Below are 25,990 nucleotides of genomic sequence, written 5' to 3'. Positions count from 1 at the left end.
TGAATGTGTGTGTGTGTGTGTGTGTGAATGTGTGTGTGTGTGTGAATGTGTGTGAATGTGTGTGTGTGAGTGTGTGTGTGTGTGTGTGAATGTGTGTGTGTGTGTGAATGTGTGTGTGTGTGTGTGTGTGTGTGAATGTGTGTGTGTGTGTGTGTGTGTGTGTGTGTGTGTGTCTGTGAATGTGTGTGTGTGTGTGTGTTTAACTTGGTCTGTGTCAAATCAAAGTTTATTGGTCACAATTTTGCAGATGTTATCGCAAGTGCTGTGAAACGATTACACACACACACACACACACACACACGCACACACACACGCACGCACGCACGCACGCACACACGCACACACACACACAATAAAGGTTCAGAGGTCATCTGTTAGTGTTCAGGGAGTGTACAGGCACAGGGAGTGTATCTGCACGTGAGTGAGTGTGTGTTCTCTCTCTGCATGTATGTCTATATCTATGCGTGTGTGTGTGTGTGTGTGTGTGTGCATGTGTGTATGTGTGTGTGTATGTGCACGTGAGTGAGTGTGTGTTCTCTCTCTGCATGCATGTCTCTATCTGTGAGTGTGTGTTCTCTCCAGGTATGTATGAGCCACTCACTGCCTGGCCCCATGCCCCTCTGCTGCTGCTGTGTTGCCATGGCGTTGGCAGGGCTGGTTTCCTGGGTGATGTGCAGTATGTCGTTGATGATGGTCTGTTTGTCCAGGGAGGAAGGCAGAGAGACGGGCCGCGGCTCACCGAACAGCTGGGGCTGGACACACTGCAGCTCATCTAGGATATCATCCAGCTCTGACGACTAGAGACACACACACACACACACACACACACACACGTGTTTAATACAAGTGACAGGTACGGCAGGACTTCCTGTCCCCAGCTCTTTTCCGTTTCCTGAGAAAAGTAATATGACAGGTCACGTCGACCAATAACAAAATGTTTAATGATGCACCAACGCAACAAAAATACTAATTATGCGAATAGCTGCATGAAACGGACATATTTAAAAACTCACTGACTTCATTCCTTCACTAGACCAGACATCACAACGCTAGCAGGCAGCCCACCCTTATGTAGAGGACTCAGTGTAAAGTCCCCACACATCGGTAAATACGAATACAGTTAGGAGCCGAGTTGGTTTAGCCACGGAAAAAGAACAGGAAACCTTCCCGCTTAGCCATGATTGGCTGAGATAACGGGATGGGCTGGACATGCCGAGAGATGAGTTGGGATTGGTCTGCCACGTAGCACCTTCTGTTTATAACATGATCTGCTCAGTAGGAGTAGATAAACCTTTCTTCTACAGGTTTGTGTTTTTGGTAAACGTTAGCCATGGAGAAGTGTCAAAGTGTTGCTACTGCTGTCAACGACAACGATGCCCCTGAATTTAGCGGGCGCTAATCGACATAGATCTGTGAGGAAAACGTGATGGACTACTTTCTGCACATAGATCAATGAGGAAAAAGTGATGGACTACTTTCTGCACATAGATCAGTGAGGAAAAAGTGATGGACTACTTTCTGCACATAGATCAGTGAGGAAAAAGTGATGGACTACTTTCTGCACATAGATCAGTGAGGAAAAAGGGATGGACTACTTTCTGCACATAGATCAGTGAGGAAAAAGGGATGGACTACTTTCTGCACATAGATCCGTGAGGAAAAAGTGATGGACTACTTTCTGCACATAGATCAGTGAGGAAAACGTGATGGACTACTTTCTGCACATAGATCAGTGAGGAAAAAGGGATGGACTACTTTCTGCACATAGATCAGTGAGGAAAAAGTGATGGACTACTTTCTGCACATAGATCCGTGAGGAAAAAGTGATGGACTACTTTCTGCACATACATCTGTGAGGAAAAAGTGATGGACTACTTTCTGCACATAGATCAATGAGGAAAAAGTGATGGACTACTTTCTGCACATAGATCAGTGAGGAAAAAGTGATGGACTACTTTCTGCACATACATCCGTGAGGAAAACGTGATGGACTACTTTCTGCACATAGATCCGTGAGGAAAAAGGGATGGACTACTTTCTGCACATAGATCCATGAGGAAAAAGTGATGGACCACTTTCTGCACATAGATCCGTGAGGAAAAAGGGATGGACTACTTTCTGCACATAGATCAGTGAGGAAAAAGGGATGGACTACTTTCTGCACATAGATCAGTGAGGAAAAAGGGATGGACTACTTTCTGCACATAGATCAGTGAGGAAAAAGGGATGGACTACTTTCTGCACATAGATCCGTGAGGAAAACGTGATGGACTACTTTCTGCACATAGATCCGTGAGGAAAAAGGGATGGACTACTTTCTGCACATAGATCCGTGAAGAAAAAGGGATGGACTACTTTCTGCACATAGATCCGTGAGGAAAAAGGGATGGACTACTTTCTGCACATAGATCCGTGAAGAAAATGGGATGGACTACTTTCTGCACATAGATCCGTGAGGAAAAAGGGATGGACTACTTTCTGCACATAGATCCGTGAAGAAAATGGGATGGACTACTTTCTGCACATAGATCCGTGAGGAAAAAGGGATGGACTACTTTCTGCACATAGATCCGTGAAGAAAATGGGATGGACTACTTTCTGCACATAGATCAGTGAGGAAAAAGGGATGGACTACTTTCTGCACATAGATCCGCGAGGAAAACGTGATGGACTACTTTCTGCACATAGATCCGTGAGGAAAAAGGGATGGACTACTTTCTGCACATAGATCCGTGAAGAAAAAGGGATGGACTACTTTCTGCACATAGATCCGTGAGGAAAAAGGGATGGACTACTTTCTGCACATAGATCCGTGAGGAAAAAGGGATGGACTACTTTCTGCACATAGATCCGTGAGGAAAACGTGATGGACTACTTTCTGCACATAGATCAGTGAGGAAAAAGTGATGGACTACTTTCTGCACATAGATCCGTGAGGAAAAAGTGATGGACTACTTTCTGCACATAGATCCGTGAAGAAAAAGTGATGGACTACTTTCTGCTCATAGATCCGTGAGGAAAACGTGATTGACTACTTTCTGCACATAGATCCGTGAGGAAAAAGTGATGGACTACTTTCTGCACATAGATCAGTGAGGAAAAAGTGATGGACTACTTTCTGCACATAGATCCGTGAGGAAAAAGTGATGGACTACTTTCTGCACATAGATCAGTGAGAAAAAAGTGATGGACTACTTTCTGCACATAGATCCGTGAGGAAAAAGTGATGGACTACTTTCTGCACATAGATCCGTGAGGAAAAAGTGATGGACTACTTTCTGCACATAGATCAGTGAGGAAAAAGTGATGGACTACTTTCTGCACATAGATCAGTGAGGAAAACGTGATGGACTACTTTCTGCACATAGATCCGTGAGGAAAAAGTGATGGACTACTTTCTGCACATAGATCAGTGAGGAAAAAGTGATGGACTACTTTCTGCACATAGATCAGTGAGGAAAAAGTGATGGACTACTTTCTGCACATAGATCCGTGAGGAAAAAGTGATGGACTACTTTCTGCACATAGATCAGTGAGAAAAAAGTGATGGACTACTTTCTGCACATAGATCCGTGAGGAAAAAGTGATGGACTACTTTCTGCACATAGATCAGTGAGGAAAAAGTGATGGACTACTTTCTGCACATAGATCCGTGAGGAAAAAGGGATGGACTACTTTCTGCACATAGATCCGTGAAGAAAAAGGGATGGACTACTTTCTGCACATAGATCCGTGAGGAAAAAGGGATGGACTACTTTCTGCACATAGATCCGTGAAGAAAAAGGGATGGACTACTTTCTGCACATAGATCCGTGAGGAAAAAGTGATGGACTACTTTCTGCACATAGATCAATGAGGAAAAAGTGATGGACTACTTTCTGCACATAGATCCGTGAGGAAAAAGTGATGGACTACTTTCTGCACATAGATCCGTGAAGAAAAAGTGATGGACTACTTTCTGCTCATAGATCCGTGAGGAAAACGTGATGGACTACTTTCTGCACATAGATCCGTGAGGAAAAAGTGATGGACTACTTTCTGCACATAGATCAGTGAGGAAAAAGTGATGGACTACTTTCTGCACATAGATCAGTGAGGAAAAAGTGATGGACTACTTTCTGCACATAGATCCGTGAGGAAAAAGTGATGGACTACTTTCTGCACATAGATCAGTGAGAAAAAAGTGATGGACTACTTTCTGCACATAGATCCGTGAGGAAAAAGTGATGGACTACTTTCTGCACATAGATCAGTGAGAAAAAAGTGATGGACTACTTTCTGCACATAGATCCGTGAGGAAAAAGTGATGGACTACTTTCTGCACATAGATCAGTGAGGAAAAAGTGATGGACTACTTTCTGCACATAGATCCGTGAGGAAAAAGGGATGGACTACTTTCTGCACATAGATCCGTGAAGAAAAAGGGATGGACTACTTTCTGCACATAGATCCGTGAGGAAAAAGGGATGGACTACTTTCTGCACATAGATCCGTGAAGAAAAAGGGATGGACTACTTTCTGCACATAGATCCGTGAGGAAAAAGTGATGGACTACTTTCTGCACATAGATCAGTGAGGAAAAAGGGATGGACTACTTTCTGCACATAGATCAATGAGGAAAAAGTGATGGACTACTTTCTGCACATAGATCAGTGAGGAAAAAGTGATGGACTACTTTCTGCACATAGATCCGTGAGGAAAAAGTGATGGACTACTTTCTGCACATAGATCAGTGAGGAAAAAGTGATGGACTACTTTCTGCACATAGATCCGTGAGGAAAAAGTGATGGACTACTTTCTGCACATAGATCAGTGAGAAAAAAGTGATGGACTACTTTCTGCACATAGATCCGTGAGGAAAAAGTGATGGACTACTTTCTGCACATAGATCAGTGAGAAAAAAGTGATGGACTACTTTCTGCACATAGATCAGTGAGGAAAACGTGATGGACTACTTTCTGCACATAGATCCGTGAGGAAAACGTGATGGACTACTTTCTGCACATAGATCCGTGAAGAAAATTATTATTTTATTATTATTATATTACTCCACCGTTTAGACCTTGTGTATCATGGGTGTATCATGGGTGGAGACAAAGCAGGGCTCTCCAGTAGATGTAGCAAAAACATTCAAGGGCCATTTTCTCAAAAGTGACGTTACAAGTTCATCAACTTTCAAAGCAGAATTACTTTCCCATTGGTCCTCAGACGCAGTGTAGGATCTACCATTTTGCAGCTCTGAATCTCTAATTTTGCTACATAAGACTGAATATAGTTGGTCAGGAATCTCCACTACGGTCCACGGTGCTGAATCTCCACTACGGTCCACGATGCTGAATCCCCACTACGGTCCACGGTGCTGAATCGCCACTACGGTCCACGCTGCTGAATCTCCACTACGGTCCACGCTGCTGAATCTCCACTACGGTCCACGATGCTGAATCGGCACTACGGTCCATGGTGTAAAATCGCCACTACGGTCCACGCTGCTGAATCTCCACTACGGTCCACGGTGCTGAATCACCACTACGGTCCTGAATCTCCACTACGGTCCACGGTGCTGAATCTCCACTACGGTCCACAGTGCTGAATCGCCATTACGGTCCACGCTGCTGAATCTCCACTATGGTCCACGGTGCTGAATCTCCACTACGGTCCACGGTGCTGAATCTCCACTACGGTCCACGGTGCTGAATCTCCACTACGGTCCACGGTGCTGAATCTCCACTACGGTCCACGGTGCTGAATCTCCATTACGGTCCACGGTGCTGAATCTCCACTACGGTCCACGGTGCTGAATCTCCACTACGGTCCACGGTGCTGAATCTCCACTACGGTCCACGGTGCTGAATCTCCACTACGGTCCACGGTGCTGAATCTCCACTACGGACCACGGTGCTGAATCTCCACTACGGTCCACGGTGCTGAATCTCCACTACGGTCCACGGTGCTGAATCTCCACTACGGTCCATGGTGCTGAATCTCCACTACGGTCCATGGTGCTGAATCTCCACTACGGTCCATGGTGCTGAATCTCCACTACGGTCCATGGTGCTGAATCTCCACTACGGTCCATGGTGCTGAATCTCCTCTACGGTCCATGGTGCTGAATCTCCACTATGGTCCACGGTGCTGAATCTCCACTACGGTCCATGGTGCTGAATCTCCACTACGGTCCACGGTGCTGAATCTCCACTACTAGGCTGATTTGATTGTGTTTGTTTAGCGGAGAACCTGACCCTCTCCCTGTGATAAAGTCACCGCAATAAGCCGGTTATCATAACATCTGCCATTACCATTTGTATCTACACTACATTGCCAAAAGTATGTGGACACCTGCTCGTCGAACATCTCATTCCAAAATCATAGGCATTAATATGGAGTTGGTCCTCCCCTTTTGCTGCTATAAAAGCCTCCACTCTTCAGCCACAAGAGCATTAGTGAGGTCGGGCACTAATGTTTGGCGATTAGGCCTGGCTCGCAGTCGGTGTTCGATGAGATTGAGACCAGGGCTCTGTGCAGGCCAGTCAAGTACTTCCACACCGATCTCGATAAACCATTTCTTTATGGACCTCGCTTTGTGCACTGGGGCATTGTCATACTGAAACAGGAAAGGGCCTTCCCCAAACTGCTGTCACAAAGTTTGAAGCACAGAATCGTCTAGGATGTCATTGTATGCTGTAGTGGTCTAAGGCACTGCAACACAGTGCAAAATTGGCCCAGTGTCGTCCGGGTTAGGGGAGGGTTTGGCCGGCCGGGATGTCCTTGTCCCATCGTGGTCTAGCGACTCCTTGTGGCGGGCCGGGCGCATGCACGTTGACTTCGGTCGCCAGCTGTACAGTCTTTTCTCCAACACATTGGTGCGAGTGGCTTCCGGGTTAAGCAAGCAGTGTGTCAAGAAGCAGTGCGGCTTGGCAGGGTTGTGTTTCGGAGGACGTACGGCTCTCAACCTTCGCCTCTCCAGTAAGGCCATTTTTTTTTAAACTAGGCAAGTCAGTTAAGAACAAATTCTTATTTACAATGACGGCCTACCTAAGAACAGTGGGTTAACTGCCTTGTTCAGGGGCAGAACGGCAGATTTGAACTTTTCGGTTACTGGCCCAACGCTCTAACCACTAGGCTGCCGCTCTACTGCAAATGTTTGTCTATGGAGATTGCATGGAGGTGTGAGCAATTTTATACATCTGTCAGCAACACATCTGGCTGAAATAACCAAATCCACTATTTTCTACATTGCAGAAAATAGTGAAGACATCAAAACTATAAAATAACACATACAGAATCATGTAGTAACCAAAAAAGTGTTTAACAAATCAAAATATATTTTAGATTCTTCAAATAGTCACCCTTTGCCTTGATGACAGCTTTGCACACTCTTGGCATTCTCTCAACCAGCTTCATAAGGTAGTCACCTGGAATGCATTTCAATTAACAGGTGTGCCTTCTTAAAAGTTAATTTGTGGAATTTCTTTCCTTCTTAATGCGTTTGAGCCAATCAGTTGTGTTGTGAAAAGGTAGGGGTGGTATACAGAAGATTAGACTATTTGGTAAAAGACCAAGTCCATATTATGGCAACAACGGATGAAATAAGCAAAGAGAAACAACGGTCCATCATTACTTTAAGACATGAAGGTCAGTCAATACGGAACATTTCAAAAACGTTGAATGTTTCTTCAAGTGCAGTCGCAAAAAACATCAAGCGCTATGATGAAACTGGCTCTCATGAGGACCGCCACAGGAAAGGAAGACCCAGAGTTACCTCTGCTGCAGAGGATACGTTCATTAGAGCTACCCAGCCTCAGAAATTGCAGCCCAAATAAATGCATCACAGAGTTGAGGTAACAGACACATCTCAACATCAATTGTTCAGAGGAGACTGCGTGAATCAGGCCGAATTGCTGCAAAGAAACCACTACTAAAGGACACCAATAAGAAGAAGAGACTTGCTTGGGGCAAGAAACACAAGCAATGGTGAATGGATGATCTCCACATGTGTGGTTCCTACCGTGAAGCATGGAGGAGGAGATGTGATGGTGTGGGGGTGATTTGCTGGTGACACTGTATGTGATTTATTTAGAATTCAAGGCACACTTAAGCAGCATGGCTACCACAGTATTCTGCAGTGATACGCCATCCCATCTGGTTTGGGCTTAGTGGGAATATCATTTGTTTTCCAACAGGACAATAACCAAACACACCTCCAGGCTGTGTAAGGGCTATTTGACCAAGAAGAAGAGTGATGGAGTGCTGCGTCAGATGACCTGGGCTCCACAATCATATGTCCTCAACCCAATTGAGATGGTTTGGGATGAGTTGGACCGCAGAGTGAAGGAAAAGCAGCCAACAAGGGCTCAGCATATATGGTAACTCCTTCAAGAATGTTGGAAAAGCATTCCAGGTGAAGCTGGTTGAGAGAATGCTATTTGAAGATTTTGTTTAACACTTTTGTGGTTACTACATGATTCCATATGTGTGATTTCATAGTGTTGATGTCTTCACTATTATTCTACAATGTAGAAAATAGTAAAAATAAAGAAAAACCCTTGAATGAGTAGGTGTTCTAAAACTTTAGACCGGTAGTGTATTTATCCTGCTACTGGTAACTATTACTCCTCTTTCCATATTCCTGCTACCAGTCACACTTCACTCTATCTATCTATCTATCTATCTATCTATCTATCTATCTATCTATCTATCTATCTATCTATCTATCTATCTATCTATCTATCTATCTATCTATCTATCTATCTATCAAGTCACTTGTATAAACCCACCTCTAAGGTCCTGGCACAGTATGTATAGAATCTTAATTTGAGCCAGTTTGCTACAGCAGGAAAATAATCCTGCAGCAACCGGAAATGTGAATTATTATGGGGATTATAACATTATTATGGGGATTATAACATTATTATGGTGGATTATAACATTATTATGGGGATTATAACATTATTATGGGGATTATAACATTATTATGGTGGATTATAACATTATTATGGGGATTATAACATTATTATGGTGGATTATAACATTATTATGGTGGATTATAACATTATTATGGGGATTATAACATTATTATGGGGATTATAACATTATTATGGTGGATTATAACATTATTATGGGGATTATAACAGACATTTTTGTAGGGGTTGATACATTTTTCATTAGGGCAATTTAAGTCAAAGTGGAAATTACAAACTTTAGAAGTATTTTTAAAACTAAAATACACTACAAGTTTGCATTTCCTGTTCAGCAGATCCTACATCTGTACATGCATTCTCGTGTTTCTTTAATTTATCGTAGTTCTTGTGTGGTTTTTATTCGTACTTAAATTTTTGTATATTTTCAATTATATATATTATAATCACTGCATTGTTGGGAAAGAGCTTCAAGGTAGGAAATTCACTTCACTGCATTTCACTTTGTGGCGACTAACAAAATGTCCCCAGCTGGTCAAATGTCTGTTGGTTTACTATTCTAGTGGGGACTTCTCCCCACAAGTATAGTTACACACGTCCACACACACACGCACATGCACACACACGCACACACACACACACGCACACACACACAGTTCCTTTCTTCCTCCAGCATGGATATTATAATTGTGATGCATTATGGGAGAGACATTCAGAAAAGAAAAATGATATGACATTTCTGTCGCTCGGCCAAGCTGGCACAGGACCAATAGAAACACAGCTATGAGAATACTGTGGGAGTGTGTGTGTGTGTGTGTTTATATTCACGCCAAAAACATTTAGATGATATCAACAACGGATAATATCAGAGCAGAAATGAGAAGTCTGGACTTGTTTTTGGACCTACTGTAATACCGTTGGTTAAGTTTGTCCAGGATCGATCTAAGGCGGCAACAATAAGACTACATTACCCACAATCCCTTGCTCTGAACCCATTCCCCTACTACTAGCCTACACTTCCCAGCTAGCTTCGAACTCCTTCACCCCAGTCTTTTCTCTGCACACAGCAGAAATAACAGGGGGAGGAGTCTACTGTACAAAGAGAGCAAAGCACACATCCACTTCCATATGAAAACAAACTACAGCAGATTTTACCCTGCTATTCTCTAATATAAACAGAACTATAGCTAAGGCTTTCTAAACATTGACTTAAGTTGCCCCACTGCGTAAGGCGAGAGAGACCTATTGGGGGGGGGGGGCAGAGAGTAAATAAGTTGTAGTGTCTGAGAACCACCACGAGGGGGCAGCACACTAGACGTCCCTGTAACAGATCGGCTCGGAGCCCAACATTCACCACTGCTTTACGTAGTGGAGCAGGGACGAGTCGTGACAGATGCCCCAGGCTCTACCCCAAAGGGCACCCTATTCCCTACATGGTGCTATGGGACTTGGGTCATATGTAGTGCACTATATAGGAAATTATAAACTGGGTGGTTTGAGCCCTGAATGCTGATTGGCTGACAGCCGTGGTATAATCAGACCTTAAACCACGGGTACGACAAAAACAGTTATTTTTACTGCTCTATTTACATTGGTAACCAGTTTATAATAGCAATAAGGCACCTCGGGGGTTTGTGGTATATGGCCAATATACCACGGCCAAGGGTTGTGTCCAGGCACTCCGCGTTGCGCATAAGAACAGCCCTTAGACATGCCTTATTGCTTAATTATGCCATTTGAGATGCAGAATAGTCACTAGACTGGCCCATAGAGAAAGGAGAGGGATCAGATGCCTGGAAAGAGGCGCTGGTGTTTCCACAGTCAAAAACCGGCCTCTTGCAATAGTACACACACACACACACACAACAACACGGCCACTTGGCTGCGTCCTCTGTGGGCCATATCAAGTTGCTCTGTCCAGGACCCAGTCTTTTGGCTGTGTACTCCACACAGCAGCGCTGGCAGAGACAGGATATGGCAGGGAGAGAGGACCCTAATGAGGTCAGGGATGATGTCATGATCGCGCTCTCTACTCCCTCTCCCTCCTTAGTGAGCTATATAGAATGTAATTTGGGACACAGCTCATATCTAACATTAACACTATTAATCCACGTAAGTCATTGAGAACAAACAGTATTTTAAACAACAATGAGAATCCTTTGAGGTTCCGTGTCATCTGCTTTTATTTCATTTAACCTTTATTTAACTAGGCAAGTCAGTCAAGAACAAATGCTTATTTATGATGATGGCCTACCCCAGGAAACTGCCTTGTTCAGGGGCAGAATGATAAGATTTTTACCTTGTCAGCTTGAGGATTCGATCCAGCAACCTTTCGGGTACTGGCCAAATGCTCTAACCACTAGGCTACCTGCTTCTGTTACTGATGACCTTTGGTATCTACCGTCTAGACTACCAGGGGAAATGGGATCTACCATCTACCAGGGGAAATGGTATCTACCGTCTAGGCTACAAGGGGAAAATCTGCGTCTCAGGTAGGAGCAAGAAGTTAAAATGTACTACCACACGATGACGGTACTACCAAGTATCCATCCTACCACCAGATATTCTTCAGAGGCCCAGTGATCCATGCTGGACCACCCTGCCTCCCATCTACCGAAGCGCAACTCAGAGTAAATATTTATTGCATTCTCCTTTTTCAAATGGACGTTAATTTAGAATGCATAAGATTTACGATAGCATAGCTTCTCCCTTTGTTCCTCAGTCTTCCCACTCTTTCACTCAAACCCAACCCCCCTTCTTTGTGTAACCAGCTGTCATATCTGTTCTGTCCACCAGGGATGTTTTCGTTATGACATAATTTGTAATCAATGTATGATCCATTCTGTGTAGATGTAATTGTGTGATTATTTCGGTATTTAATAAATAAATAATTAAACCAAATGTTGTATTGCTGATTCAACTTGTTAGCCAGGGTTCGTGAAGATAAACAAGAATTTACCACTTTCAGATGAAACTAAACAAGGTGACGATTAAATATTGACTGCTCTTGAAGTAAAAGATTACCAGGTCTTTAAGAGGTTATTCGGAAGATAACAGGGGAAACCAGGGGAAATGGTATCTACCGTCTCCCAGGGGAAATGGTATCTACCGTCTCCCAGGGGAAATGGTATCTACCGTCTCCCAGGGGAAATGGTATCTACCGTCTACCAGGGGAATTAGTATCTACCGCCTATAGGGAAGATGTGGAGACGTTCATATTGAAACAAATGTTATTTTTTTCCCCCTAACTTGTTTGATAAGATTAGTACAGATTCTCTCAGAGACCCTCCTGCCCACACTCTGCTTGCTTCCTCTCTAATATCGGTCTTTGTTTCCTCTTGCATGTATTGCAGCCTGCCTCAGCCTCACCACTGAGACCTCAGTCTCACCACTGAGTGCCACATCACTGTCTGTCTCAGTAGCTTACTTTCTGCAAAGTAAAAGTTATTATGAGAACTTTAGTGGCCTATTTCCTTTGCTCTTGTTGAGGTACGCTCCGTTTAACGTTAGCTTTATACTTCATCTAGCCAGCAGCCTTCAACATTACAGCAAAATATGTATCTTCCGGCGGCTAGCCATCTGACATATTATCTATAAACAACTACTTTCTCTTAATGTTGCAACCAGTTGTGCACTCATTCTCCGAGAGTCCATTTTTCTTTGTTTTGGGGGAATGTCTGTAAACATGGCAGAAGTTGAGGGATGGTTTTAAAAATGGCCTTTTGTCCAGCATCTCTCAAACACACAGAGCAGCGTCTAGTTAACTAGTTGAGCCACCTCCGAGATGGGGCAGTTCGTTTCGCGTCAGGCTATGCCCTCGGGCCTGTGCCAGGAGAGGGTGGAGTTAGCTGTTTGAGAGAGTGGTGAATGTGCTGCTAAAAAGGCAAAATCAGCGGAGGCGAACATAACGAACAAACCACTGCTTTGATCAATGCTGGGATAAATATTTAGATTTATTTGATTGTATTTGATTTCCTTTATTGGGAACAATTTTATTTTATATTATTATAAACAATTACCGAGGTCCATGGGGGTAGCTAACAAATGATAACTAACCCTTTCTGTCTACTAATAGCTAGCTAGCGCTACTAGCTAGCCATTCGGCTAGTAGCTAGCTAGCGAGTAAATAGCAGTATAAGGTAGTCCTTAGGCTACTAGCTAGCAACTAGTACTACTAGGTAGCCATTAGGGTACTAGCAAGCTAGCTAGACAGTAACTAGTAGTACTAGCTAGGCATTAGGGTACTAGCTAGCTCACTGCAGCACAATGTGTTGTCTTCTGTCCTCCACAACGCTTTACCTCACAGTAACACGATTTGGCTACAAAAGAAACCGTGTAGGACGGTTCTAACGATGGCTCTGGGAAACGAGGCACGTGGCTCGGTTTGCGAAAAGCATCTTAAGGCTAAGTTAATCATTAGAACCATAGGATCCGACGGCTTCTAACAATGAACCAAGAGGATTTTGGTAACCGGGCCCTGGTCTTTAAGAATATATATCTCTGTATATCATACCTTGTTATTGATGTGTAGCTTATAGGCTCATCACAAATGGCCAAATCCTGACATAGGCTAAAATAAAAAGACCACGGGTCATGACCACTGTATAGACCACGGGTCATGACCACTGTATAGACCACGGGTCAGGTGGGCTGCCCTAGTATAGCTGGGCCGCCCTAGTCATTGGTCATGACTACTGTATAGATTGGGCTGGGCTGTCCTAGTATAGATCATTGGTCATGACCACTGTATAGATTGGGCTGGGCTGCCCTAGTATAGACCACGGGTCATGACTACTGTATAGACCACGGGTCATGACCACTGTATAGACCACGGGTCATGACCACTGTATAGACCACGGGTCAGGTGGGCTGCCCTAGTATAGCTGGGCTGCCCTAGTCATTGGTCATGACTACTGTTTAGATTGGGCTGGGCTGTCCTAGTATAGATCATTGGTCATGACCACTGTATAGATTGGGCTGGGCTGCCCTAGTATAGACCATGGGTCATGACTACTGTATAGATTGGGCTGGGCTGCCCTTGTATAGACCACGGGTCATGAGGCACACATGTCAGTGGAATGCGGCTGACAGCCCATGTTGTCATGTTGTCTAAGCTCATATGAACCGAAGCTTGTGGTGATCGGTGGCATGTTATAGAGCCCATTCACCATGATGTAGGCTACAGGTCAGTCATTGAGGTTGAACAAGTTGTGGAAGTGACTGTCTAACTGACCTACAGTGCCTTGCGAAAGTTTTCGGCCCCCTTGAACTTTGCGACCTTTTGCCACATTTCAGGCTTCAAACATAAAGATATAAAACTGTATTTTTTTGTGAAGAATCAACAACAAGTGGGACACAATCATGAAGTGGAACGACATTTATTGGATATTTCAAACTTTTTTAACAAATCAAAAACTGAAAAATTGGGCGTGCAAAATTATTCAGCCCCCTTAAGTTAATACTTTGTAGTGCCACCTTTTGCTGTGATTACAGCTGTAAGTCGCTTGGGGTATGTCTCTATCAGTTTTGCACATCGAGAGACTGAAATTTTTTCCCATTCCTCCTTGCAAAACAGCTCGAGCTCAGTGAGGTTGGATGGAGAGCATTTGTGAACAGCAGTTTTCAGTTCTTTCCACAGATTCTCGTATCCCGTTCACCACCAGAGACACTTTTCAAAGGACAAAGGACTTGGTTGGGCGACACGGCCTTCCATCTACCACCAACCTATTGAAGCGCAGCTCAGAGTAAATATTTATTGCATTTTCCTTTTCCAAATGGGCGGTGATTTAGAATGCATAAGATTCTATATTTACGATAGCACAGCTTCTCCCTTTGTTCTTCAGTCTTCCCGCTCTTTCACTCAAACCCAGACCCTTTCTTTGTGTAACCAGCTGTCATATCCGTTCCCTGCGCTAGGAACGTTTTCCTTTATGACATAATTTGTAATCAAAGTATGATTCATTCTGTGTATATGTAATCCTGTGTGATTAGTTAGGTATTTAGTAAATACATAATTAAACCCAATTTTGTATTGCTGATACCAACTTGTTAGCCAGGGTTCGTGAAGATAAACAAGAATTTACAACTTTCAGATGAGACTGAAATAAGGTGATGATTAATATTGACTGCTATTGATGTAAAATATTACTAGGTCTTTAAAAGTTTATTCGGAAGATAACAGCTCAAAAAATATTATTTTGTGGTGCCCGACTCTCTAGTTAATTACATTTACATGATTAGTTTAATCAGGTAATATTAATTACAGAGAAAGGATTTTATAGAATAGCATGTCATATCACTTAATCCGGTCAAATCCAAAGACACGACAACACCGACTCTCTCATTCTAGAACACCGACTGTCTCATTCTAGAACACCGACTGTCTCATTCTAGAACACCGACTGTCTCATTCTAAAACACCGACTCTCTCATTCTAGAACACCGACTCTCTCATTCTAGAACACCGACTCTCTCATTCTAGAACACCGACTCTCTCATTCTAGATTCTCTGAATTTGACACTACTTATACTTTTGACAATGAGGACCTTTATCAAGTTCCCCAGTACTAGTCAGTTTAACTTGTGGATATTATTTTTATGTCGCTGTGTGCAGTTTGGAGGGAGTTTCTAACTAGCTCTAACAGAATGACTGGAAGTATTCCTCTATTAAATACCATTCATTTAACATCAACTATCATTCCAAAAAACGATCTAATGAAAATATCACTAATCGTTAATAATCATTCCGTCAACTTGTACCCAAACCATGGTGCTACTCATCCTTTACAATTATGAGTCATAAATGAGAGAAATCTCATGCCACCCACCTGCTCAGAGCGATCATATCCTGTATCCTGTTTCTCAGTCTTCACATGGAGGGGGTGTTTCATCTCCGTCTTCACCTCTCCTCCTCCCTCCATCCTAGCCTGCCTCTCCTTCATGCCCCCCTCCTCTTCATCCAGCAGGTACCTCAGCAGTGCGTTGTCCTTCTTCTTAGGACTCAGGGGTTCCTGTTTGGAGGGGAGGTTCCCATCTGTACCCCCCCCTGTACCCACCTGGGTGTTGACGTTACTCCCCTGCTCTCCCAGCTCCTTGCCAGTGGCCTCAGCGGTGAGCTTGGCCAGGTCGACAGGAGAGGTGCTGTTCTGGAGCAGCCTGTGGAGTATTTTGTGTTTCTCCTTTAGGGATGTGGCGTGGCCCCCTGGGGCCCCTGGACCATGAGGGCCCCCCAGCCCTGACGAGGGGTCCTTGGAGTCTCCTCCTCCGTTGGGAGACGGGGGGGTGTCGAGGGGTTCGGACTTGGTGGTGAGGAGCTGGAGTAGTTTGGTGTGGCCCTTGTTGTCGTGGAGGACACGGCTCTGCGCGTTGGGGCCGTCGTTTGAGCCGTCCCTCTCCTCTTTGACGTCACCGTGGTTACCGCTGCTACCGTTCCCGTCAGTCTGTCTGTCCATCTGTCTCTGGTCGTACTGTCCACCCTGCTCTCCGTGAGGATCCACGTTAGTGCCACCGCCAAGCTTCGACATCATGTGAGGGTTGACCCCTGCCCCCATCGTGACTCCGGCTGGCGACCCCATCATCTTCCTGTCCGGTGACCCCAGGGTGTGTGTGTGCGAATGCCCCCCAGCGCCAGGAATGTGTGGGTGAACGCAACCGCCGTGTCCAACCCCGTGACACTCACTCAGGGCCTGCAGGGCCGACAGAGAACTACTGGTGTAGCTGTTAGCAAGACTGTTAGCCTGACTGTTAGCCTGACTGTTAGCCTGACTGTTAGCCTGACTGTTAGCATGACTGTTAGCATGACTGTTAGCCGCAGGACCGCTACCTCCTACTGCAACCCCTGTTCCAGACCCACACATCCCCACAGGGGAGGGCGAGTGCAGGCATGGGGCCACGCGAGGGCTCCCTGCCATCCCTGGACTCGCCCGGTGCCTAGGGGACAGCATCGAGTTCTGTTGCCCCAGATGGGGGCCTCCAGCTGGGGTAGGGCTGCCTCGAGATGGGCTGCTCATCCTCCAGCTGGCCCCTTGCTGGTGGGGATGGTTGGGGGGGTTCATGCCCATGCCGCCCTGCATCCCTCCAGGGTAGCCCATGGGCTGGGGAGGGCAACCGTAGCGGTAGCCCTGCATGTGTCCAGACCCGGACCCCATGGGTCCGAGCCCTGGTTCTCTGGACCCTGGACCTCCATGAGGAAGGGAGAAGGGCGTGCTGTTGGAGCTGATCGTGGTGTCCTGTCCCTGGGGCACCAGGCCAGATATTGTCCCCGGGGTTGGAGGTGTCATTGAGGGGTTGGGGACCATTGGTTTGGGGCCGGGGCCCATCACTGTCCCCTGCTGGCCCTGTCCACCGGGCCCCATGTCCTGACCCGGCCCCATACCACACATTGACTGCTCTCTGGGGATAACACACGGGATACAAGAGGTGGAGGTTACACACACACTGAGCAGTAACACAGAGCAGCAACACATACACACACACACACACACACACACACACACACACACACACACAAAGAACATTCAATTCACTGGCAACAGTTCTGGTAGACATTACTTCTGTCAGCATTCCAAATCCACGCTCACTCAAAACTTGAGACATCTGTGGCATTGTGTAGTGTGACAAAACTGCACATTTTAGAGTGGTCTTTTATTGCACCCAGCACAAGGTGCACCTGTGTAATGAACATGCTGTTGAATCAGATTGTTGATATGCCACTCCTGTTAGGTGGATCGATTATCTTGGCAAAGAAGAAATGCTCACTAACAGGGATGTAAACAAATTTGGGGTCAGAGCTGGGGTTAGGGGTTAGGGAACGTTCCTCTGTAGCAGGTGTAGAGACATGTAGAGCTGGGGTTCAGGGGTTAGGGGTCAGGGGTTAGGGAACGTACCTCTGTAGCTGGTGTAGAGACATGTAGAGCTGGGGTTCAGGGGTTAGGGGTCAGGGGTTAGGGTTCGTATCTCTGTAGCAGGTGTAGAGACATGTAGAGGTGGGGTTAGGGGTTAGGGTTCGTACCTCTGTAGCAGGTGTAGAGACATGTAGAGCTGAGGTTCGTTGGTGGCAGGGGAGCGGACCAGCTTGCTCTTGGTGTGAGCCGACACGATGGTCCCGTCTGACAGAGAGAACCTGTAGATGGGGCTGAATGCCTGGCCGTGACGCAACACTGCAGAGAGACGCACAGCGGCGAGGGAGAGTTAAAGAGGCAAGCTGGGATTCAAACAACAGAGCAGGCACCCCGGCACAGCTGAGGGATCGGGGCTGGAGAAACGTAACTACTTTGGATGCATCCATGAAATCAACATGATGTGTTGAAATTCTCTAAGATGATATAGATCTCGTCAGGCAGTCTAAGATGATACAGGCCTCGTCAGGCAGTCTAAGATGATATAGGCTTCGTCTGGTAGTCTAAGATGATATAGGCCTCGTCTGGTAGTCTAAGATGATATAGGCCTCGTCTGGTAGTCTAAGATGATATAGGTCTTGTCAGGTAGTCTAAGATGATATAGATCTCGTCTGGCAGTCTAAGATGATACAGGCCTCGTTAGGTAGTCTAAGATGATATAGGCTTCGTCTGGTAGTCTAAGATGATATAGGCCTTGTCTAAGATGATATAGGACTTGTCATGTAGTCTAAGATGATATAGGCTTCGTCTGGTAGTCTAAGATGATATAGGCCTTGTCTAAGATGATATAAGCCTTGTCAGGTAGTCTAAGATGATATAGGCCTTGTCTGGTAGTCTAAGATGATATAGGCCTTGTCAGGTAGTCTAAGACGATATAGGCCTCGTCTGGTAGTGTAAGACGATATAGGCCTCGTCTGGTAGTCTAAGATGATATAGGCCTCGTCTGGTAGTCTAAGACGATATAGGCCTCGTCTGGTAGTCTAAGATGATATAGGCCTTGTCTAAGATGATATAGGCCTTGTCAGGTAGTCTAAGAAGATATAGGCCTCGTCTGGTAGTCTAAGATGATATAGGCCTCGTCTGGTAGTCTAAGAAGATATAGGCCTCGTCTGGTAGTCTAAGAAGATATAGGCCTCGTCTGGTAGTCTAAGAAGATATAGGCCTCGTCTGGTAGTCTAAGATGATATAGGCCTCGTCTGGTAGTCTGAGATGATATAGGTCTCGTCAGGTAGTCTAAGATGATACAGGCCTCGTCTGGTAGTCTAAGATGATACAGGCCTCGTCAGGTAGTCTCACCCTCTTGTTGGTGTCTCTTGGCGAAGGACATCTCTCCGTCGTTCTGTAGGTGAAACCTCTGGATGCTTCTCCTCACCAGGTCTTCCCAGCCAGGCTTCATAGAGGCTCTCAGAAGACTGGTGTCTAGTGATGTGATCTTACCTAGGGACACAGCAGAGAGAGAGAGAGAGAGAGAGAGAGAGAGAGAGAGACAGGCTACTGATCACAAATGTGTGTGTGTGTGTGTATACTGTCCACACATCAGTGGCAGGAAGGAGCCAGACAGACAGACAGGTTGGTGATCCTACAGTGACTTTATACTTTACCTCACAGCCAGTTGAAAGAGGAGCACAGTGTGCGTGTGTGTGTGTGTGTGTGTGTGTGTGTGGGCATCTATCCTGTACTATATAATCGGTGTCAACAGTTCGATATAGAGTTTGAGTTTCTTTATGTTCAGAAGCGTGTGTGTTAACAGGAACAGTAGCTGGTGCTTGGGCACTGCAAACAGCTGGAAGACAGGTCTCTACAATGGTTCTCTCTTGACAGTGACAACCTGAGAAACTTGCTCTGTCATTGGCTACCTCCCTACCTAGTCATTAAAGACGGTTCTGCAATTGGTTCCAGTCCGTCTGATCATTTATAGATAGTTCTTAATCAATCAGAAAACTGGTCTGGTGGACTGCCTTGGTCATAATTCTGTGGCTGTGTGATTGGTTAATGTCAGACAGCTGGTATGATCGTAGTGCTGTGATTGGTTACCTTGCAGGTCCTGGCGGGTGGTGAAGCTCTCGTGCGTGGGGAGAACGGGCCGCTCCTTCATGGGCATCCTGCGAGCCACACATATCAGACATGACTGGAAGTCTAGAGGGGGAGAGAGACAGGGGGGTAGAGACAGGAGGGGGAGAGAGAGGGGGGGGGGGGAGAGGAGGAGGGAGAGAGAGGGGAGGGAGAGAGGGGAGAAGAGAAGAGAGAGAGGAGGGGAGAGAGAGACAGAAGAGGGGAGAGAGAGAGACAGGAGGGGGGAGAGAGACAGGAGGGGGGAGAGAGCGATAGAGAAGAGGGGAGAGAGAGACAGAAGGGGAGAGGGAGAGGAGGGGAGAGAGAGAGGAGGGGAGAGAGAGAGAGAGGAGGGGAGAGAGAGAGAGGAGGGGAGGGAGAGAGAGGATGGGAGGGAGAGAGAGGAGGGGAGGGAGAGAGAGGATGGGAGGGAGAGAGAGGAGGGGAGAGAGAGAGGAGGGGAGAGAGAGACAGGAGGGGGGAGAGAAAGAGATGGAGAGGAGGGGAGAGAGATAGAGAGGAGGGGAGAGAGATAGAGAGGAGGGGAGAGAGAATGGAGGGAGAGAGAGTGGAGGGAGAGAGAGTGGAGGGGAGAGAGTGGAGGGGAGAGAGTGGAGGGGAGAGAGTGACGGGAGGGGAGAGAGAGAGGAGGGAGAGAGAGTGACAGGAGGGGAGAGAGAGATGGGGGAGAGAGAGATGGGGGAGAGAGAGATGGGGGAGAGAGAGATGGGGGAGAGAGAGATGGGGGAGAGAGAGATGGGGGAGAGAGGAGGGGAGATTTCAGCCCCAGAAACTAGAATATGCATATAATTGTCAGATTAAGATAGAAAACACTAAAGTTTCCATAACTGTCAAAATATTGTCTGTGAGTATAACATAACTGATATTGCAGGCGAAAACCTGAGGAAAATCCAATCAGGGAGTGACTCTTATTTTGAAACCTCTCTGTTCCTATCCTCCATTTAAAGGGATATGAACCAGATACTTTTTTTCTATGACTTCCCTAAGGTGTCAACAGTTTTTAGACATAGTTTCAGGCTTTTATTTTGAAAAATGAGCGTGAAAGATCACATTGCGTAAGTGGATAGGTGGGGGCTCTTAGAGTGAGTTTTGCGCTACAGAGTAAAGTGGCCATTGTTCCTCCCGGTCCTATTGAAAAAGCTACACACTCGGTTGATATATTATCAAATATATATTTTAAAAACAACCTGAGGATTGATTATAAAAAACATTTGACATGTTTCTGTGGACATTATGAGAGTGACCGCTCTTTCCTGTGGATTTCTGAACATAACGCGCCAAACAAACGTCGGTATTTGGGGTATAAAAATTATCTTTATGGAACAAAAGGAACATTTGTTGTGTAACTGGGAGTCTCGTGAGTGAAAACATCCGAAGATCATCAAAGGTAAACGATTAATTTGATTACTTTTCCGATTTTCGGGACCTAGCTACTTAATGCTTAGTGTACATAATGCTATGCTGGGGCTATCGATAAACTTACACAAACGCTTGGATTGATTTTCATTTTTACATCTCTGTTTCGCTCTTCGTGTTGTTGTTTGTTTAGTGTTTTCCCAATTTTCCCAGAAGTGGTTAGATTCTATGGATTCTTCAAATACATTGAGCTGATTTCTGTTGTGCAGGTTCCCTCTTTTTCCCTAGTGTATTTCTGTATTGTTTTAGTGATTCGCCATAGTGAAGGCGTGGACTTTTCTGAGGCTCTATGTTTTTCGTTGGATAGGTTTTCCCAATTATTTCTTAGGCTTTTGTATTTTTCAACAAATCATTTGTCATTGTCTTTTCTTAGGTTGTCCGGTTGACATTTTTTAGATTTGAACCTGAAAGGTCAAAATATACTGTTTAGGCTTCCTACTGCCAAGTTTACACCTTCACTATTACAGTGAAACATTTTGTCCAGGAAGATGTCTAAAAGGGATTGAATTTGTTGTTGCCTAACTGTTTTTTGGTCGGTTTCCACACTACTTTCCTTCCATCTGTAGCATTTCCTCATATTATACAGTTTCTTTGGCTTTGATGCCTCATGATTGCGTGTTTTTCTGTTTAAGTAGACTGTGATTTTGTTGTGGTCTGATAGAGGTGTTAGTGGTCTGATAGAGGTGTTAGTGGTCTGATAGAGGTGTCAGTGGTCTGATAGAGGTGTCAGTGGTCTGATAGAGGTGTCAGAGGTCTGATAGAGGTGTCAGTGGTCTGATAGAGGTGTTAGTGGTCTGATAGAGGTGTTAGTGGTCTGATAGAGGTGTCAGTGGTCTGATAGAGGTGTCAGTGGTCTGATAGAGGTGTCAGTGGTCTGATAGAGGTGTCAGTGGTCTGATAGAGGTGTTAGTGGTCTGATAGAGGTGTCAGTGGTCTGATAGAGGTGTCAGTGGTCTGATAGAGGTGTTAGTGGTCTGATAGAGGTGTTAGTGGTCTGATAGAGGTGTCAGTGGTCTGATAGAGGTGTCAGTGGTCTGATAGAGGTGTTAGTGGTCTGATAGAGGTGTTAGTGGTCTGATAGAGGTGTCAGTGGTCTGATAGAGGTGTCAGTGGTCTGATAGAGGTGTCAGTGGGCTGACTGAACGCTGAGAGAATCTGGGTTGAGGTCAGTGATAGAGTACTACTGCCAAAGGATGTGCTGTAGGTGTACCTACCATAGGAGTGTCCTCGAAGCCTACCATTGACTATGTACAGACCCAGGATGTAACAGAGCTGTAGGTGTCCCTACCATAGGAGTGTCCTCGAAGCCTACCATTAACTATGTACAGACCCAGGATGTAACAGAGCTGTAGGTGTCCCTACCATAGGAGTGTCCTCGAAGCCTACCATTGACTATGTACAGACCCAGGATGTAACAGAGCTGTAGGTGTCCCTACCATAGGAGTGTCCTCGAAGCCTACCATTGACTATGTACAGACCCAGCGTGTGACAGAACTGCAGGAGCCCTCTATAGCGCCCTCAATTCAAATTTGGACATTAAAACCAGTTCAAATGTCTATACATTTGAACATCAACTACATATAAATGTAATTTAAGTGGGAAGTTTACAGACACTTAGGTCGGAGTCATTAAAACTCGTTTTTCAACCACTCCACAAATGTCTTGTTAACAAACTATAGTTTTGGCAAGTCGGTTAGGACATCTACTTTGTGCATGACACAAGTAATTTTTCCAACAATTGTTTAAAGACAGAATATTTCACTTATAATCCACTGTATCACAATTCCAGTGGGTCAGAAGTTTACATACACTAAGTTGAATGTGCCTTTTTAAACAGCTTGGAAAATGCCAGATAATGTCATGGCTTTAGAAGCTTCTGATAGGCTAATTGACATCATTTGAGTCAAATTGGAGGTGTACCTGTGGATGCATTTCAAGGCACAAGGAACAATTTCCAAACTCTTGAAGGTACCACGTTCATCTGTACAAGCAATAGTACGCAAGTATAAACACCATGGGACCACGCAGCCATCATACCGCTCAGGAAGGAGACGCGTTCTGTCTCCTAGAGATGAACGTACTTTGGTGCGAAAAGTGCAAATCAATCTCAGAACAACCGCAAAGGACCTTGTGAAGATGCTGGAGGAAACGGGTACAAAAGTATCTATATCCACAGTAAAACGAGTCCTATATCGACAGAACCCGAAAGGCCGCTCAACAAGGAAGAAGCAACTGCTCCAAAACTGCCATAAAAAAGTCAGACTACGGTTTGCAACTGCACATGGGGACAAAGATTGTACTTTTTGGAGAAATGTCCTCTGGTCAGAACTGTTTGGCTATAATGACCATCATTATGTTTGGAGGAGAAAGGGGGAGGCTTGCAAGCCGAAGAACACCATCCCAACTGTGAAGCACGGAGGTGGCAGCATCATGTTGTGGGGGTGCTTTGCTAAAGGAGGGACTTGTGCACTTCACAAAATATATGGCATCATGAGGAAGGAAAATTATGTGGATATATTGAAGCAACATCTCAAGACATCAGTTAGAGCTTGGTCACAAATGGGTCTTCCAAATGGACAGTGACCCCAAGCATACTTCCAAAGTTATGGGAAAATGACTTAAGGACAACAAAGTCAAGGTATCGGAGTGGCCCTCACAAAGCCCTGACCTCAATCCTATAGAAAATGTGTGGGCAGAAATGAAGAAGTGTGTGTGAGCAAGGAGGCCTGCAAACCTGACTCAGTTACACCAGCTCTGTCAGGAGGAATGGGCCAAAATTCACCCAACTTATTGTGGGAAGCTTGTGGAAGGCTACCCAAAACGTTTGACACAAGTTAAACAATTTAAAGGAAATGCTACCAAAATGAATTGAGTGTATGTAAACTTCTGACCCACTGGGAATGTGATGAAAAAAATAAAAGCTGAAGTAAATCATTCTCTCTACTATTATTCTGACATTTCACGTTCTTAAAATAAAGTGGTGATCCTAACTGACCTAAGACAGGGACTTTTTACTAGGATTAAATGTCAGGAATGGTGAAAAACTGAGTTTAAATGTATTTGGCTAAGGCGTATGTAAACTTCCGACTTAAACTATATATATATATATATATATATATATATATATATATATATATATATATATATATATATATATAAATAGAAAATCAGGGACTGATTTATACCTGGAACACCAGGTGGGTGATATTAAATGTCAGGTAGAACAGAAAGAAAAGTGATTCAGTCCGGACCTCGAAGGGGAAGACTTGAATAGCCTCGATACAGGGAATAGGAGGCAGAACTGTTTCTAATTTCCTTAAATCAGCATGACGATCGTGTTCCAAATGGCACCCTATTCCCTTATAGCCGAATAGCGCTAGCTAACGCTACTAAGCATTTTTTTAATTTATTACAAAAACACACATTATACACACACATATTACATACAAACACATATTAATATATATATATTTATAAATACATGTTTTTTAATTTCCTACAAATCAATACTTGGAGTTAAATATCAATATAATATCATCCAAAAATAATATTGTGATAGTTACATATTGTTTTTCCCCCATCATTAATTGAGATATTTATACTACAGCCTGGTAAACAAGCTAATTCTAGCCAGAGGAAAACCAGTGGAAAAGTAAGGTTTAGGACACACTAAAGACTATTGAGATGCACCCTGCTGTCTCCAACTGGCCAGGTGGTAAGTCAACTAAAGCTAGCCAAAGAGACAACGAAAGGAAGCCACTGTAGACTGTTGAGATGCACCCCGGTTATCTCTGGCTAGCCAGGTCGGAAGCAGAAGCTAGCCAGGTCGTAAGCTGAAGCTAGCCAGGTCGGAAGCTGAAGCTAGCCAGGTCGGAAGCTGAACCTAGCCAGGTCGGAAGCTGAAGCTAGCCAGGTCGGAAGCTGAAGCTAGCCAGGTCGGAAGCTGAAGCTAGCCAGGTCGGAAGCTGAAGCTAGCCAGGTCGTAAGCTGAAGCTAGCCAGGTCGTAAACGGAAGCTAGCCAGGTCGGAAGCTGAAGCTAGCCAGGTCGGAAGCTGAAGCTAGCCAGGTCGGAAGCTGAAGCTAGCCAGGTCGGAAGCTGAAGCTAGCCAGGTTGGAAGCAGAAGCTAGCCAGGTTGGAAGCTGAAGTTAGCCAGAGGAGAGTCATTGGAAAAGTAGCTAGGGCTTAGGACACACACTATAGACAGATCCTAGCACCCTCGGTCACTCCAGCTAGCAGGCCAATGTAGCAGGCCAAAGTAGCAGGCCAAAGTAGCAATAGCTAGGGTTTAGGACAGCCAATGTTAAGTTTGGGCTATGGTAGTCAAATGCAAAACATTCTAACAGTGTTTCTGATTGTATTCTCAACGCGCCATCCTTTTCCTCCCTCCCTCCCCCCTCTCTCTCCCCCCTCCCTCCATACCTTCTGCCTCTTCCTTGATGCTCTTGGGTTTACAGTGAATGTCTCTCCCTCCCCCCTCTCTCTCTCTCCCCTCTCTCCATACCTTCTGCCTCCTCCTTGATGCTCTTGGGTTTACAGTGAATGTCTCTCCCTCCCCTCTCTCTCTCTCCCCTCTCTCCATACCTTCTGCCTCCTCCTTGATGCTCTTGGGTTTACAGTGAATGTCTCTCCCTCCCCTCTCTCTCTCTCTCCCCTCTCTCCATACCTTCTGCCTCCTCCTTGATGCTCT

At 45.2% G+C, this 25,990-nt stretch overlaps 1 protein-coding gene across 5 annotated transcripts in view; it reads right to left on the bottom strand.

The window, feature by feature from the left end:
* Positions 1-25,990, bottom strand: part of LOC110489533 (nuclear receptor coactivator 2) — a 188,496-nt gene that overhangs the window by 48,644 nt on the left and 113,862 nt on the right. For all 5 annotated transcript variants that reach the window (XM_090199235.1, XM_090199237.1, XM_090199236.1 and 2 more), the window contains exons 8-12: positions 19,847-19,948; positions 19,109-19,249; positions 17,926-18,073; positions 15,743-17,306; positions 602-797 (exon numbers count right to left, since the gene is read on the bottom strand). In XM_090199235.1, the coding sequence (XP_090055361.1) occupies positions 602-797; positions 15,743-17,306; positions 17,926-18,073; positions 19,109-19,249; positions 19,847-19,948 (2,151 nt within the window). The remainder of the gene's footprint in view (positions 1-601; positions 798-15,742; positions 17,307-17,925; positions 18,074-19,108; positions 19,250-19,846; positions 19,949-25,990) is intronic.

Source organism: Oncorhynchus mykiss, chromosome 15 (genome assembly GCF_057628025.1).
Source record: "Oncorhynchus mykiss isolate SJ-2025 chromosome 15, ASM5762802v1, whole genome shotgun sequence".
Classification (NCBI taxonomy): Eukaryota; Metazoa; Chordata; class Actinopteri; order Salmoniformes; family Salmonidae; genus Oncorhynchus; species Oncorhynchus mykiss.
The sequence above is the reverse complement of the archived record's forward strand: the minus strand, read 5'-3'. Positions and strand labels throughout refer to the sequence as shown.